General features: G+C 43.1%; 1 protein-coding gene across 5 annotated transcripts in view; it reads right to left on the minus strand.

The window, feature by feature from the left end:
* Positions 1–16628, minus strand: part of lrp8 (low density lipoprotein receptor-related protein 8, apolipoprotein e receptor) — a 165566-nt gene that overhangs the window by 35510 nt on the left and 113428 nt on the right. For all 5 annotated transcript variants that reach the window (XM_041934586.1, XM_041934585.1, XM_041934583.1 and 2 more), the window contains exons 5-9: positions 12217–12591; positions 8598–8720; positions 7287–7409; positions 4681–4800; positions 3242–3367 (exon numbers count right to left, since the gene is read on the minus strand). In XM_041934586.1, the coding sequence (XP_041790520.1) occupies positions 3242–3367; positions 4681–4800; positions 7287–7409; positions 8598–8720; positions 12217–12591 (867 nt within the window). The remainder of the gene's footprint in view (positions 1–3241; positions 3368–4680; positions 4801–7286; positions 7410–8597; positions 8721–12216; positions 12592–16628) is intronic.

Genomic DNA, 16628 nt, shown 5'->3' on the forward strand with positions numbered 1-16628 from the left:
TGCATAAACACCAGCTTAGACGAGTGAACGCATTATGACTCCAACCTGGGACTTTACTTTTAATTAGCATTGCTGGTGTAACAGTTGCATATAACTCTGAAATTAATCTGCAGAGCCTGAATGATGTGTTAGGATTAGAACGAAATGCACTCTCTGTACATCGGAGAACACAAAGAGTAGCTGTTATCGCTCAGCAGTGAGTAACTCTTCTCACACTTATCTGCATAGGCTGAACAAACGCAAATAATTAATGCGGGGGGGCAAAGTTATATATGGCAACTTGAGGATGACATTGTGTTCTGCTGCTTGCCTCGGAGACAGAAGCACAAATAACACGCTGACATTTTGCAGCCCGAACTTCAATATGTGCAAATGATATTGGCAGTCGGCACGCGTCACGTCTCCTCACAGAACGTGACATTCCTCCGGGCCGGCCGGTCACAGGGGAAACGTGTCTGCGTACGAACTTTGACGCGACTCCCCAAAATGACTACGTGTGCATTTATGTGACCAGAATCCAAAAGTGGGTGTGTGCGCTGATGCCTGTGGCCATGCATGTGTGTGATTGAGTGTACATATATGTGCGTCTAGGAATGAGTTTCCGGGCAAACGCAGCTTCATTAAGTCCACATTACGTCAGCTTCACGAAGCAGACGTCTCCACAGTTATAGTCGCAGCCCTATTTGTGCCTCTGAATAAATGAACCACAACATAAACAATAATCCTGTCACATTTTCTGACTCTTCCTCTCTCTTTCTCCTTTGGCACGCTATAACATGCTCCGCAGTCGACAGTGTGGATGCATCTCCACATCACTTCAATGAGCAGAGAGGGATTCATACACTGCATCCATCATTTTTCTCCATCTTTTTCTCCTCTGCTTGCCCCCCCCCCCAATAAATGCCTGGGTCTGACAAGGGCTGTTTGCTCTGCCTAACGGTAATAAAGATTCACACAGAGAGACATGAAGCAATCAATGGTGGTTTTTATGCCACTTAGCCTGAGAGTGAGGGCCTGTTTTCTGCTTTAAGCTCTCTCATTACCAGACCAGTTCACCCTATAATGACTCAACCTAGACCGATGGCGGTAATCACTAATAACACTCTTTTCTCTCCCTTTTTACCACAAAGAAAATGTAATTTGCTGTGTAACTCAATCAGTTAAAGGTTCAATTCCCAATTTAAGTAAAGGGGTAGTTGCAAGGCACTGACACTGTCAGAGCAAGAGGCTACATATCTCTCCTATACAAATGTATAATGAAGATAAAGCACTGATAATGCACTGATTATAGTTTCTAATCCTCTCTGCAGGTTGTCATGGCCCAGCTGTGCCTCTCCTTCAGTCCTTGTGTTACTGCTGTTAACCTCTCCCTTGTGTTTCTTGTTGGTTCTCTCTCTTTCTTGCTGCGGTCAAACAGTCTTTTTGCTCAGGAAGCTCCCTAACTGAGAGAAATGACCCAGAAGTGTCGAAGTGGAAGCCATGATCAGAGCTGTTTGAATTCTCTAAATGCTAGGGAACGGTGCTTCCCTTTCATACCTCCTTTAGCAAAGGATACGCTGGACCATACTTTAGGAAAGGAAAGGAGATAACGCCGTCCCACAAATTTTTACGCAGCAACATTTAAAGCGACGCACCATTCGGCCGTTCATCATAACAATCAACATGTCACATTACACATCCACAACAATTGTTTTCATACAATCATACTAATTTGAGCAAACTTGAACACCAACATACTGTACATCACAGCAGTCACAGCGAGATGAAGAGGGAGAGACGACGCCTGGACGCAGGCTGGAGATGTGACCGCCGACCAGTTCATCAGAGTTTATAACATGCAGCGCAGTGAGGATACAGAGGTTTTATAGAGGAGACCAGTGACACTTAAACATGGATCTATGGGACGACTCCAGTATGCAGAGCAGTTTGTACGCTTCCCTGCTAAACCACAGAATTGTAGACCAACATTAGGCTTCATGATCAAAGGCACTACTATCACCTCGACAACCTTGGCTCTCCATTCCCTCGTGCTGCCAATCACCTGTCTCCTCCTGTCAATCAACCTACACACCTACATCTACTCATCATGCTCCTGCAGTGTGTGTGTATGTGTGCGTGTGTGTATACACCCCAGATTTTCACCCCAGTCTTCGCCAGATTGTTCATTTCGGCAATACGGTACAAATGCCATGGTCAAGCTCTAAGTTCATCAGTACTTCCTTTGTGGTTTCCTGAACTCTGCCTAATTTTGAATTTGCCTGTGCCTTGGGATCATATCTTTCTGTCCAGTGTCCGGCCAGTCTGTTCACTGGCCAGCAATCCAGCAATCTCTGTCTATCCCATGTCACCACAAACTGTGGCTCAACTGTTTGAGTCTTAATTTAGGGTCCAAAACTTAATTCCACTTAAGACAGGTATCCCTCTATTCCTTTAAATTGGAAAGATGTACTGTTCTGCTGAAAATCTGTTTTCAGCACTGTTAGATCAACTTTTTGTCATGACATCACTGCACATCAGAAGCTCTAATTTGTCAGTGCCAGCAGGAAATGTTATCTGCAGGTGCTTAAATGGTTGTTGACAGACAGCGTTGTTATCTGTAGAGCCAGCTGTGACAGACTGAGAATGGAGGGACTGATTAAAAACATGCAGAGTTCACATGGAGGTCTTAGCTAAAAGCTAAAAAGCTACGGTTGCAACTTCACTTCAGGATTTCGGTGGACCATTTTTCAATACCAACATGCATGGTGCAGTTTTGAGGACAAGATTTTATTTTCATTCATACCACTGCTTGGAGTGTTTACCCAGGCCAATGAGGGGTACAGACCCTGCCTGTGTGCTATAGTGTGTGAGCAGGCCCCCTCCCCACACAGCATATTTCCCTTGACACTCCAGGGAGATCAGAGGCAGCTGGCTGCAAACTTTTCATTAGAGAGGACTGCAGAAAGAGATGGCAAATATTTATCTTTGCACAGATTGATGTGCAAGGCCTGCATACAAAGCAAGCCTCCCGCTTCACAGAGTCGCACAGTGTGAGAATAGTGCAGGATGTGACTTGGTAGCTACGGCTGCAGGACTGGCAAGGTAATTGGTGTGTATATAAGAGTTGGTCTCGACGTGTGATTCAAGTAAATGTGTGCCCACGGCTGTATTTTGGTGAGAACATCCATCTATGACAGTGTGTGTCTTGACCTGGGCAAATGGGCGCAAGCATGTGCGTGCGTGCGTGTGATGAATGGCTCACCCACGGCCTTGCAGGTCTTAGAGGCAGGGTCCATCTCGTAGCCTTCGTAGCATTCACACTTATAATCTCCTTTGTAGTTGATGCATTTCTGGCTGCAGGCGTCTGGGTTCTCACACTCATCTATGTCTGTGGAGAGAAACGTGACACAAAGACATACAGATCAAAGCAAAACTACAGAGACGCGCAGTCATTTTCCTCTGAAGAGTGACAAATAAGAGGAGTGCCACGCATGCTAACAATCCTTCACCAAAGAATGTTCACTTCAAATGGATTCATATCTATCTGGCCATGAGCGTCAACATATCTTGATTTGGTGAAATGTAAATGCTTAAGCTATCCTTTGCTGCTTTTAAGAAGTGTTTTTTCTTTTTACCAGATTCTATATTATACTATGTACTTCTGTCTACAGAACACTTCAACCTGTCTACTGCACAGATATATTGTACTTGTTAGCTTGTTTAGGACAACAAAGAAACATTTAACCACCAAAAGCCAAATAAAACCATGAAGCAAAAGTCCAACATTTTGGGAAAATTCTTGTTTGCCGGCAAAGCCACAGCCTCATGAGGAGATCAATACCAATTCGATCTCACTGAGACCAGGATTTGGGATGTTTATTCTAGCTTAGCACCAAGACGTGAAGCAGAGGAGACTGCCTTCCTGGCTCTGTCCGAAGTAAAACAAATCACTTTCAAGCAACTTCAGAGCAGCCTGATTTAAGCTTTATATCCTGTTCATTTGAGTTGTTTAGAAGAAGAAGTTCAAAAATCTGCCATTGTGATTTCAGAGACGGTTAAAACATTTCAGCTCTTTTTTGAAACTTGTACTCATTTCAGAACCAACTCTATGCAGCATGTCTGAGAAACACTTAGCGAGCATCCGAAAAGACAACCCTGCATGTTAAATTTAAGAAAATTTGCCACGACTAAATAGTGGTCTAAACCCTCACTGTCGTTGCCAAGTGCTCATGGGGGAATTGTTGGGTCTCTGTGCATTAAAGACTAAGGTCTAGACCTGCTCTCTATGGTAAGCTTTTGTTGTGATTTGGTGCTATATAAATAAGACTGAATTGAACTGTGGAAAATCCACAATCTCTCATATTTCAGTTCAAATTCTATGTTTATTTAATAAAGAAGATACAACATGCAAGTATGTCTGCTTTGGAGTGGTTGAAAGAAGACGTTTTTACAGCAGTTTCCTCAGCTTCAAGTCACGTCCCAGAGTTCATTCTAATTTCACAATACAGTACGTCAAAATGTTCCTTTTACCAGAACTTTTGCCAATAGTTGGGTTAGCAATCCTATGAACGTAATCCTGTGAAGCAGTATAGATTGCACCAGCCAAACCTGGCCAGGCCCAGGCAAGATGTAATTGGAAATTAGCCATGGTCTTCTGCATTAAAGCAGTGGTCCAGACTCATAACTTGTCTTTTTCTTTACCTCCACACGTCTTTTTGTCCAGGAGTTTGTAGCCAGAGGGACAGTCACACTCATAACCAATCCTCCGGTCCCTGCAGATGTGGGAGCAGCCACCATTGTTGTCTGCACACTCATTCAGGCCTGCAGAGAAAGGGGCAGTAAGGGTGGAAGGACAAGGAACGGGACAGGCATTGATGAAATAACTCCCGCAGACTATGGGAAAGAACAATTCAGCCTGGAAAAGCCGAAAGAAGGAGTTGGGCAGAGGGACAAAACACGCACAGTTCGTGCGTGTGCATAGTTTTAATCATCCTGCCAGCTAAGATGATTTAGTTCTGTCGCGTGTGTCTATATACACATCAAATTTCAATTCAATAAGAAAAGCGACTGAGCTTAAAAGCAGTAGAAAAAGAGAGACAGGGGTGTGTGTGTGTGTGTATACGGTATATTCACCGGCCTGCTTGTGCGAGTTTTTTAAAGGCCTACAGGAAAAGTCTTAGTCAAATGCACCTGCACACAATCTATTCCCCAACAGGGAGCCTGGCCACGTGTACCAGGTGCCACTCCACTATGATGCCTATTGTTACACACGCCGTCCTTCACCCTCTCATCTCATTCTCTCCCCTCTTTGTAGTTTTTTTAGCAGAACAGATTGGATTCTGTCTCACGTCATGCTTCCCGTATGCATCTTCCTTTTTGTATCTGTTTCTGAAGCTCCATTTATTGTCGACCCTCCAGGGAGTAGAGTGAGATCGCTGCGTAAAGCTAAAGCTGGTACTTCATTACCGGCTTACATTAAAGATTTAAGCTTCAAGGCTACAGGTTCTGCTGTAAGACAGTGAGGCTGTGCGAGAGAGAGAGAGAGAAACATTGAGAATAGAAATCAAGACTGAGTTTCAACTCAGTAACAAAAAAACATAGTGTTCAAGTAAAAGAAAGTGAAAGCCTATTTCAACTGAGACACCCACAGAATACACTGTAGGCCAAAAGTATGTGGACGCTCCTGAAGATGTTTGTATTTTTTGGTCTGGGGTTGTTTTTTTAAGGTTTAGCCTATAGACCCCTGATCGCCAATAACAGTGATTTAACGCTACATTTATAAAAGGCTGTGGAACTGCTGAAGAATGTTCAAAATGAATGCAGGAGAGGCAGAGATATCCTACCTTTTAGACCATAATATGAGCCATACTCTAAAAACACTACACTTCCCATACTGCACCATGGTAGTGCCTTTCATTAGACCCTTGATATGTAAAATCTAAAGTTCCCCTTTAAGGGAAATGTTACAGCTACAGCACAAATGAAATTTTAGACAGTTTAGACCATTTTAACTTTCGTTTTTCAACATGACACTACACCAGAACACAAAGCGAGGCTCATGAAGAAATGCTTTTAGAGTTCGAACCTCAACACCAACCAATACTTTTGGGATGAACTGGAACGCTGACTGCGAGCCGGGCCTTATTGCTCAACATCAGTGGCCGGCTTCACTAACGCTGTTGTGGGTCAAAAGGAGCAAAACCCTTCTGCAAAGTTCCAAAATATTGTGAACAGCCTTCCCAGAAGAGCAGAGGCCAATATGACAGCTTCTTAACACCTGTGGTATTGAGATGAAATGCTGCACAATTATACATGGATGAAATGTTCACATACTTTTGGCCATATAGTGTAACTTGACTTGAGGAGTTTTTGAACACTATTAAAAACACACACACGGTGCTTTGGTGAGGCAAACTGAATGTAAATATAACTTCATCTTTAACCATTTTACATTTTGCTTTGGCTTGGCCTTGGTTCAGAAACTACCACATACTCCGTGTTGCAGATAATAGCAGATATTATAGCTAAAAGAAAGAGGATGTGCAGGTTTACATGAGACGAGCTGAACATTATGTTTAACATTAATGATATGGTTACAGGGCAATCTCATTAGAGTGTATATCCATCTGCCTTCGAGATCAGAGCTAGCTGAAAGGGCAGAGCACTCACATGTCATTTTATACCCATGTGACTGGCCTCAGATCGCTCCTGTTCAGAGGAAGCCTGTGAGTGAAGTGCACTTTCTTTGAGTCTTCTCAAGCTCTGCTTGAACATGTACTTGATTAACATGTCACTCATACAGCAAGTTACAGTACTTCAATTGCAATTACATGAGCAACATTCACTGAGATTTTATTGACATGTTTTTCTTATCTGCACTATGTTTGCAGCTGGATTGCATCGCTTGTGATGTGAGATCCGTGACTGAAGCTCGCGAGTGGTAATTATCTATGGTGTGAGGAGAATCAGTGTGGCTCCTTATGGGTAATGCAGTCAGGTCACGTTTTCCTGGCTGAGATCGCACTAGAGGGCAGAGTCGCTTGGGTCTTTGATCATAACAAGCCAGTTGAGAAATGTCCTGATTTACCCTGCCTTGATCAAATGAAACTCCCTTTACTAAGAGGAGTGACCACCCACATTAGAAGCTGTCGATGATGCCTGGGTTTGCGTGAGTGCATCAGTGCTACTACATTAACATGTGCAGTACATAGTATGTACATCCACGTGTGCCTGAGGTGGTGAAAGAACCATTGAAAATGTGGGTATGTGGGCCTTTCTGTGTGTGAAACAGAGAGAAATGATCTTACCACACTCCTTCATGGGCTCATCAGACCAGTCCTTGCAGTCTTTCACATTGTCACACACCTTGCTGCTATCAATACACTCCCCGTTCTTACAGCGGAACTTTCTTGGCCCATCGCACTTTGTGACTGAGGTAAAGACACAACACACCACCACAAAGTTAGAGATCAGGTTTCTACTTGCTGGACTACATCCCTTTTTAGCAAGAAACATACAATGTTCAGGGACTTAAGTAGATAACAGGCAAAACTGTAAAAATCGGTTGTATTTTGTGCAGACAGTCCAGCCAGGAAGTTGATCGTTCATAGACATTAAATTTAAGATTCACGATTTCAAATGGTCGTTTGTTGAGAGAAAGTTTTGATTTTATTTAACCTTTTTTTGACACACAACTGGATCATTTCATCCAGACTGTGACAGCAATTGGTAAGATTTGCAAATATTTATCGTAATTTGACCTTTCTGTTGCAAGAAATTGGAAGTAATTGCAAGCTCTCACAAATAATGTGGAAAATGGCTGTTTTTCTGATTGCAAGGGCGGAGTGAAATCTATCAACCAGATCATTCAAACATTCAGTGTCACTGTTACTCGCAGGAGGTTTATATCAGCCGTGGTTTGTGGCTGTACGACGCAGCTGCACAGTACATGATACCCTCTGTATGTACAGGTGCATGCAGACACATACTGTGCTCTTTCTGAAAACTGTGATGACTCAAAAATCAAGTTCAAGTTCACAGCTGCACTTTAAAACACTGCCATCAAGACAAAGTTTGCTGCCAGGCAGAGTATCTGTTTCAGACTTTGAGCTTTGCTAAGTGCCATAATATGTTAACGAGTGGTTGAGTAAAAATATCAGTGTAACAATCATTTAACTGAACATGGGGGGGACTTAAGTCTCTGAAGATTTTACTCTTTAAATACTTTGACATTATGGCCTCTTTCACTCCCATTCCTCTTTGTCTGTGTTGCTTTAGCAGTGCAAAGGAAATGTCTTTCAATAGTTGCTCATGGGGCCGATTCAACTAGTGCAGCCAACTGCAGCCATCTGTGCTACTTTCTAGTACATCCCCCGTGCATCTCGTTAGAAGTATCAAAATTGTAATTTTATATATATTTTATTAGGGTGAATCAAATATGACAAAGAACCAAAAAAATACATGAAGCCGACAGAGATTACATCGCCATTTCTCTTCAGGTGAAAAAAACGTATTTGGCTACCTCCATTATACAAGTGTAAATGGATATGTTCCAGGTGTGGACAGGTGTGCAGGAAGTTGTGTGCATGTTGAACAGCCTGTACTCATCTGACACTCACCGTTGACACAGCCAGCTTCATCGCTATAGTCCGGACAGTCGTGAACTTTGTTACACTGTTTGGTGCCGTGGATACAGGATCCATCACCACACTGGAACTCATCAGGTCGACATGTAAGCAGGGCTGGAGGACACAAACCACACGCACACACACTCATTAATTAGAATCAGCTAACCTGTTACCTCATTATTACAGTGAAAATATCATCTTTTGGTCCATCTCTGAGAAAATTCACAGCTTGAGCTTTTTAACACAAGCACAGTGCAATTTCAAAAGTAGACACAGGAACAATAAACGCATTCAACCCTCTAAAACATTCATTCTTTCATTCCAATTTGAGGTCCCTGTAAAGGTGAAGACAAGACACACATGCACACATACACGCGGCATTCAGCCCATCATTTCTCTTTCTCAGCTGGATCCATGATGATGTGCATGTGTGTGTGTGTTTTCTTTCATCAGGCCAACGTGGGAGTGCATTCCAATGCAACAGTAATCAGTCATACACGACTCTTACCTGCACAGAAAATGCCCCAGTGGAAATGAAAAACAGGCAGGTATTCATTCACTGTCTGAGGAAATCCCACATCCAGTGACCTATTGAATATGTGTGTGTGTGTGTGTGTATGTGTGGACGTGCAAGTGTGTACTGGGTACTTGTTTGCGGCCGCTCTAACACCAGGTTTATTTAACTCATTCGTCTTTTTAACTGGCTGTTTAATTATTCATGTGTTGTGTTTTGGACTGGCTCTGCCAAGGGAGTGAAGGCAGATGTGATCAATGGCTGCAGAGGCCACAAAAATGCGTGGCACACTATCAGTGTAGTGGAAAATATGGAATAAAACACAGCCACACACCATGTTTCACACCAAGTGAGCACACATCCACAAATGTCCTGTAGGTGAGCAGATACATACGGTACAGAAGCATAAAGTGCATGTAAGCAGCAAGCTGCGTGCACATTCGCATGACCACACAGGGAAGCTGACTCAGACTTCTAAGGCTCAAACTAAATATAAACACCTATTACTGCTAAAATCAGCTAAGTGTGGAAGACGTAATCCCGTGCCATCACTAAATGTGCTGATTCTTTCAGCCAAATGATTGCGATCTGAGCTCAGCTAATTATGATAAATCCCCAGGATGAATAGTAATAATAACGGATTGCCATCTGCAGAAAAGTTGGCAGGTGGGGAAGGAGAGAACTAACTGCAGATACAATCTGACCATTTCTCATTTACATTAACCTCCTGTCACCCTCCTCACAGCCGCTTGTCTCAGCATGTCTGTGAAATGACGCAGGATTATTGAGACAGATGTTTCGAGTAAGATGGGAGATAATAACCAGGGGACGGGTCTGTAGGAATAAGCAAAGCTCGACAGAATGGGACGGGGAGGAGGGAACAAACTGGAGCTATGCGATGATTCTCACGTTTCTAATTTCCATTGAAATGTTGCACCTCCCTGAGCTGAGCTCTGCTAGCTCATTTACATCACACAGACATCTCTAACTATTACATCTTGTTTGACACAAGTCTCCAACCGCCCACTTTCACTCACAATGTGATGAGCATGCACACGGGCCAACAATTCAAGTACATATAGTGCACACAGCTCCTGTCTTATCATGTCTGAAACGGTAAACATGGTGACTGAGACAGATGATTCCACTGGCACATGTGGACCACACAAGTCTGCTTCACTTGCTGTCACCATCACTATTCAATTATGCTACTGGGTTTGTTTTTGTTTATGCAGACCTGCTGTGTATGTTTTATTCATGTCATTATTCCCAAATAGAACCCTTAACCACAGACCTGGAAAGTGACCTGGAAATTTCAATTATACTTTATTTTAGCAAGCTAGCTAGCAAACTGGTTGCAGCCTTTCAAACTAGATATGATTTGGCAGTGAGGATAACATCGATGCTACTTGATCAAGGCTAAAAAAAAAGATTATTAAGGTAGTCACAAGTAAGAACAAAAAATCCTAGGAGGGTCAATTATTCCAGGAAATCATGTAATAGTCATTTATCAATTTCACACAACAAAAAGTAAGAATAAATAGTTATGACTAGTACAGCCTACGATATTTAAAATGAGCTGCTAAGATATTTCAGTTAATTTCATGTAGTACTGCGAATCTGGAAGACCATGAATCACGTGTTATACTCAGTAGTTCTGGAGAACGTTTGTCTTTTATCCTTCCAGAAAAGGTGAAGCAGCAGCAGGAAAACAGACTTAATGAGCAGGAAGGCCTGAGTGTAAGATTCTTGCCTAAATGCCCTGGCTGCGATGCTCATTTGTATTTTGGTTTTCAACCTTGTTGTCATATGATGTTCACATCAAAATCCATCCCATCATGCAGTGCATAGAGGGGATTAATGGTAATGACCTGCTGGCCTTGTGAAATTCTGCCCGGAGAGACAGGAAGGTTGCGAGGAGTATTACTATACAGTAAGTGCAATGGTCTATACGTTGTTAACAGCTGCTTGTGATGCAGTGTGTATGGTTATTTACCTGTGGAAGCACAGGTATGTTCTCCACACATGTTTCCATTGTCTTGTGAAAGTGTGTGTGTGTGTGTGTGTGTGCGTGTGTGTGTGTGTGTGTGTGCGTGTGTGTGTGTGTGTGTGTGTGTGGCAGCGCAGTGTGCTTGTATCTTGTCGTACGTGCAAGGCTTCTGTCATCTTGCAGAGTGGTGTGTGGGTGTGTGAAGAGGAGAACAGATGGGGGTCTCGCTTGATGAAGGACCTTCACCTCCCACACACGCACGCACACACACACACACACGTTCAGAGTAACTCAGAGGTTCTCCGTCTGTTTCAACAGATCAAATGGTTGCACGGCAACCCACTCATGGATCATCATGATAAAGTTAGAATTGATCTTCCTTCGATCATTTCTGGCGGCACAACAAGATTTGTCACGTAGCCTTTGTTCACAACACACAGCATGTCAGCCTTTGAAGAATATTCCGTCAGCTGTGGTGGGCCACACACACACTGTTCCAGAACACAACGTGCGTCATTGTTGGTATCCATTAATCGTCTTCATCAAAAGCTACAGCTGGCTACGACTTTTCATAGTTACTATGAAATTAAGAAAAACAAAACAAAACAAAACCAAAAAAAACAACACCAACAACGAATTCACCCTCCTAACAAGTACCATGTGCCATAGCACAGATAAATTACATAAAAGAAGCATAATATTGCCACTGGAAGACGAATTCCTTCATTACAATGAACACTGCCAGTGTAATTTACGAGCAAAGCTGTGTCTCTCAGCATGTGCAGTGACGTCAGGGCAACACTTCAGAGACTGAACATGCAGTCATGGAGCTGTTTCAGAATAAACTACACGGGCTGTGTTTGTTTTAATTGAATAATATGTCAATGGTATGACTCGTTTATGGGTTTTTTCAATAATCTTGGGACGAAAACAACATTGGAGTGATGTGGCAAAGGGGAAATGCTATTTCATAGTGTGGCTACACAGAACATTTTTGTCGGTAGGATACATTCAGTCCACTCAGCCACACACTCATTTACACACTTATCTATCCACCCACTCATCAGTCCATCCGCGTAAACACAATATAGGCACAGGTGACTTACGACAGCTTGCTTCATCCGATTTATCCTTGCAGTCTGCGTCTCCGTCACATTTCCAGTTCATGTGAACACACTCCCCGCTCCCACACTGGAACTCGCCCACCGGGCAGCGAGGCTTCTGGGGCTCTGTCCTGCGGCTGCAGCGCTCCATGGACTCGTCTGACTTGTCCTTGCAGTCCGGGTCGCCGTCGCAACTCCACAGGGCGGGGATGCACTCAGAGTCATTGCAGCGGAACTCGTGCTGGCCGCAGGTGGGAGCCGAGCACTTCTCCTCATCGCTGGCGTCCCCACAGTCGTCGTCGCCATCGCACACAAAGATCGGTGCCACGCACTTCCCGTTACGGCACTGGAACTCTTTGGAGGGGCAGGCCTTGGCATCTACAAGTCCAATGGGACAGGTCGGTGAAAAAACAGACAATGTTCCTATCATTTTATTCATCATCATTATTGATTATATGTAATTTACTGTAAAGAAACTGAAGTCAGCTGTCAAATAAAAGTCGTACGTCTGTTTGAAATCCTTTTGGAAGCAGACATTATTGGACACAGCAGTAGAAGAGAGAAAATGTAAGTTTGAGGTTGGATATAGTTAACTTATCGCTGCACACATTTAAATCCTTGGGGGAGCAAAAATATATGCAGCCATACTAATTTCTCTCCTTCTCTGGAGATGGAAAAGAAGACAGCATCGGTGTCAAAATTCAGAGTTAATGAGCAAAGGGCTATTCCAAATCTTCGGCATTTGCTCTTGGGCTTTTGACGTCTGGTGAAAGTGAAAGAAAGAGTTTGATCTGAAGTCAAACTGATGACTGTGCATGCTGCTGAGGAGCAGTAAGTGTTACAGCGAAAAGGGATAAAGAGCCCAGCAGGAAAAACAGATAAACTTGCCTCATGGGAAAAGCAAATATCATGCATTATTCAATAAAAATAAACACGGTCTCGACTGCAACCACAAAATCTCAACTTTTGAATCAATGATTGCATCCATTATTACACTAAAACACACTAAATAAACGTGACATGGTACCATATTAAGCACAAGGTTGAGAGCATATGTGCAGCAGCAGTCCGGTATGTGGAAACAGGTGCAGAGCGGGGGCACAGCTGCAGGTGTCTGCCGCAGTGCAGAACCCCCCTCCACGAGTGCTGCTGCGTGTTTATGTGCATGGGAATGTTTGCACAGAAATACCTGTGGAGACTGTGTGCATCTACGTGATTGTGACGATTATGAACATTTAATTGTGTGTGCATGCACATGCATGTGTTTATTTCTTAGCCTAAAGTATCTCCAAACTTGTGACAGTTGGGAAATGATCACAAAAACTATGATGAATAATATTTAAAGGTTTTATCAATCTCTGAGGGTGTGTGTGTGTGTGTATTTGCTGGCAAACTGTGTGTCTCCTCTTTGCCATATCCAGGCAGTGACACCTAAACCCACCTAGGTCGGACATATCAATTTGAATCATGTATTGCTGCTAAAAAAAGAAAAAAACACTTGTCCTTTGATGTAACTCTCCTCTCTGGGCGACCGACATAACCGCTTTACTCTCTCTCTTTTAGCTACCCACACAGTGCGCCAAAGGGACTCATTATGATAATAGGCTATTGGATTCCCTGCTAGCTATTACTGCTAGCATGCTAATCATCCCCATTCAGGTCTAAGTAATTTAATTAACATGAGCACATAAACAACATCAGCAGCATCCCGGCAGAGGCTTAGGTGGTTTGGGGGTCACATAAGGTGTTTGTGCAAACAAATACTTGGGCAAAGTTATAAAGCGATTATTTTCATACTTTCTGTGCAAACAGCAGGAGACCTTTTGCTGCTGAAAATTATAAACATATTTTGCTTCATCCCAGAGGGTGATGATGTGTTGCTAGTCAGACTAAACACCATTGTTTTGTATGCTTTAAAGAGTTTTCCATTAAAGCAGAAAGCTTGGTCAGCCAGGTGTGCTGGCTGCCGGGATAAGAAGCTTGTTAGCACGGTGCCCATTGGGATGCTGAGCTAAAAAAAATAAGGACAGGCAGGTGGCTTGCAGTTCATCGAATTCATGTCTCATGGATGAAAACAACTTCAGCTTGAGTTTGAAATTCACAGGAACACAGGCTGTATGGAACCCATTCTTTGACAGCATCCTTCAGGATTTAGGTTTTTTCCACATTCCCTACACATTCACAACACTCAACACTGTTCTGTTACATTCATAACAGAACACACATCCTGATTAATATGGAAACACAGCAGCAATATACAGTATACACATAAACAAACAAAAAGTCACACTGGGGTGAGAAACTGCTTTTCCCACAATAATTGTGGAACACTTTGTATCCTTGGCGTTGTTCATAAATGGAACCAAACCAGGTTTAATCCGATCCTTCAACAGGAGCGAATCACTGTAAACACTGTTAATGTGTTAATTAACTGACAAATTGCGGCAACTATGGTCAACAAACGAGATCATTGTTGATCACACAATTTTTTAGCGTACTGGCATTCTCGCTGAAGCGTCCGATGACCGTATTTCCCATAAACCCTGCAGCTTTCTGTTTCAGAGAAGATGACACCACCTGGCCAACCAACCAATTCTGCTTTCTTTTCATGTTCTTTTTTTTTCTGGTGGTTCTCTAAACCGCAGACACGTATTTAAAGCCGTCCACTTCTTCTATCCTCTGCTATTACAAGAAACTGCAAGAAAGAAAGTCTTATGAAGAAAAGTATGATCTTCCTGTTTGTTGCCACAAAGGAATTTCCCTTTCAACTGGTAATCCAGAAGATTTCTCTTGAAATAAGACATCTTGCAATGCAAAAATACAATGCGGAAGATGTGAAAATAGTGAAATTTGCTTTATTGCTTTTAAATCAGTGTTATACTTTACTGGTATTAAAATGTTATACTGAAACATAAACGTGTGTGATCTTCTGGTATTTGCTGTTTTCCAGGGTGAATTTCTAAAGACCACACACACTGTTGGGCCATGTGAGCCGTGTGTTACTTCAATCCCTTGATCCCATCACCCGGCCATGTCAAAGCTGACACACGGCAAGTAGACTGTGGTCGATCAGTCAGTGAAGCCGGTCTCGTGGTGAACACGGGCCAAAACTAATCCTTAGAAACAGAGATGGGGGGGATTGGAGAGGAGACAGGTGCTCAGAGGAGCACATGGGGTAGGTAGATCCAATGATAGATTTGAGAGGAGAAATGTCCCTTTCCACCAAAAGGGACCCAGCCCCAGAGCAGCAGCAGCAGGCAGGCCGACAGGCAGATTTAAGAGCAGATAAAGGTAGAGATGATAGATGGTCAGGTGTGACAGGTAACAGATTAGATATGGTGGGATTATAGCCAACAAGCTCCATATGTTGCAATGGAATTCAAAATAAAACAATTTGCAATACTTTTTAATGGATGTCTGGAGTTGAGGGGAATCAGATTGAATCGCAGAGCTGGGCTCCCAAATGTTAATTAAACACATCCATCCAGTGGATTATTCCACCAATTACAATTCTAAATAGGTAATCAGTAATTTGTAACTGATTACATCTTGACAGTAACCTTCCCCACCTGCAGGTGATTGTGTTTAACTCGGGGTCGAAGCTTTCTATCCATCCATCCCCAGACCCTCCGCTGGACAGCTAATAGATGGAGCAGGGAGATAGGGCACAGCTCATTGACCTTGATTTGAAGGACAATTGAACTTTCTTCCAGCACTGGACTAGTCTACAGCTAGCAGCCACACACACACACACACACACACACACACACACACACACACACACACACACACACACACACACACACACAGAAAATATATGTAATCTCTACTGGACACATTTAAGCAAAGACATACACACATACATACTATCAGACATTAAAACACGATATATTTGAGACTGGATATTCATTCAAACACATGTAACACAGAGATACTACAGCCACACACACACAAACACACACACACACACAAACACACACACACCTCACTCCAACCTTTCTCTATGAGTCACTGGGTTTAATGTTTCTGGAGCGTGGAATCCAATCAGACTCTGGTCTAACATGTCAGCCACTGAGCCGTGGGGTGGGAGCGTTTACCCGTGTGCACAACACACACACACACACACTTTCGCCCACATACATAAACTTTTCACGAACCTTAGTTCACCAGGTGTGCCAGCAGAAACGCAAGCTAAAGATCACAGATCAGCTCCAACAACCAGAGACGGAAATAAAACATTTACTACAGCGCTGCATAAAACGCTGCATTTAACCAGATACAGAAGCACGCTCGCTGTACAAGCAGCTGAAAACAGACACGACACAAACACCTGAAGGCATTTTACTCCACAGCAGGCCTAATGGGCCGTATAGTAGACAAGCGACATGTTCATCTACTGTATGAAATATCAATAT

The sequence above is a fragment of the Chelmon rostratus genome, chromosome 4 (genome assembly GCF_017976325.1).
Source record: "Chelmon rostratus isolate fCheRos1 chromosome 4, fCheRos1.pri, whole genome shotgun sequence".
Lineage (NCBI taxonomy): Eukaryota > Metazoa > Chordata > Actinopteri > Chaetodontiformes > Chaetodontidae > Chelmon > Chelmon rostratus.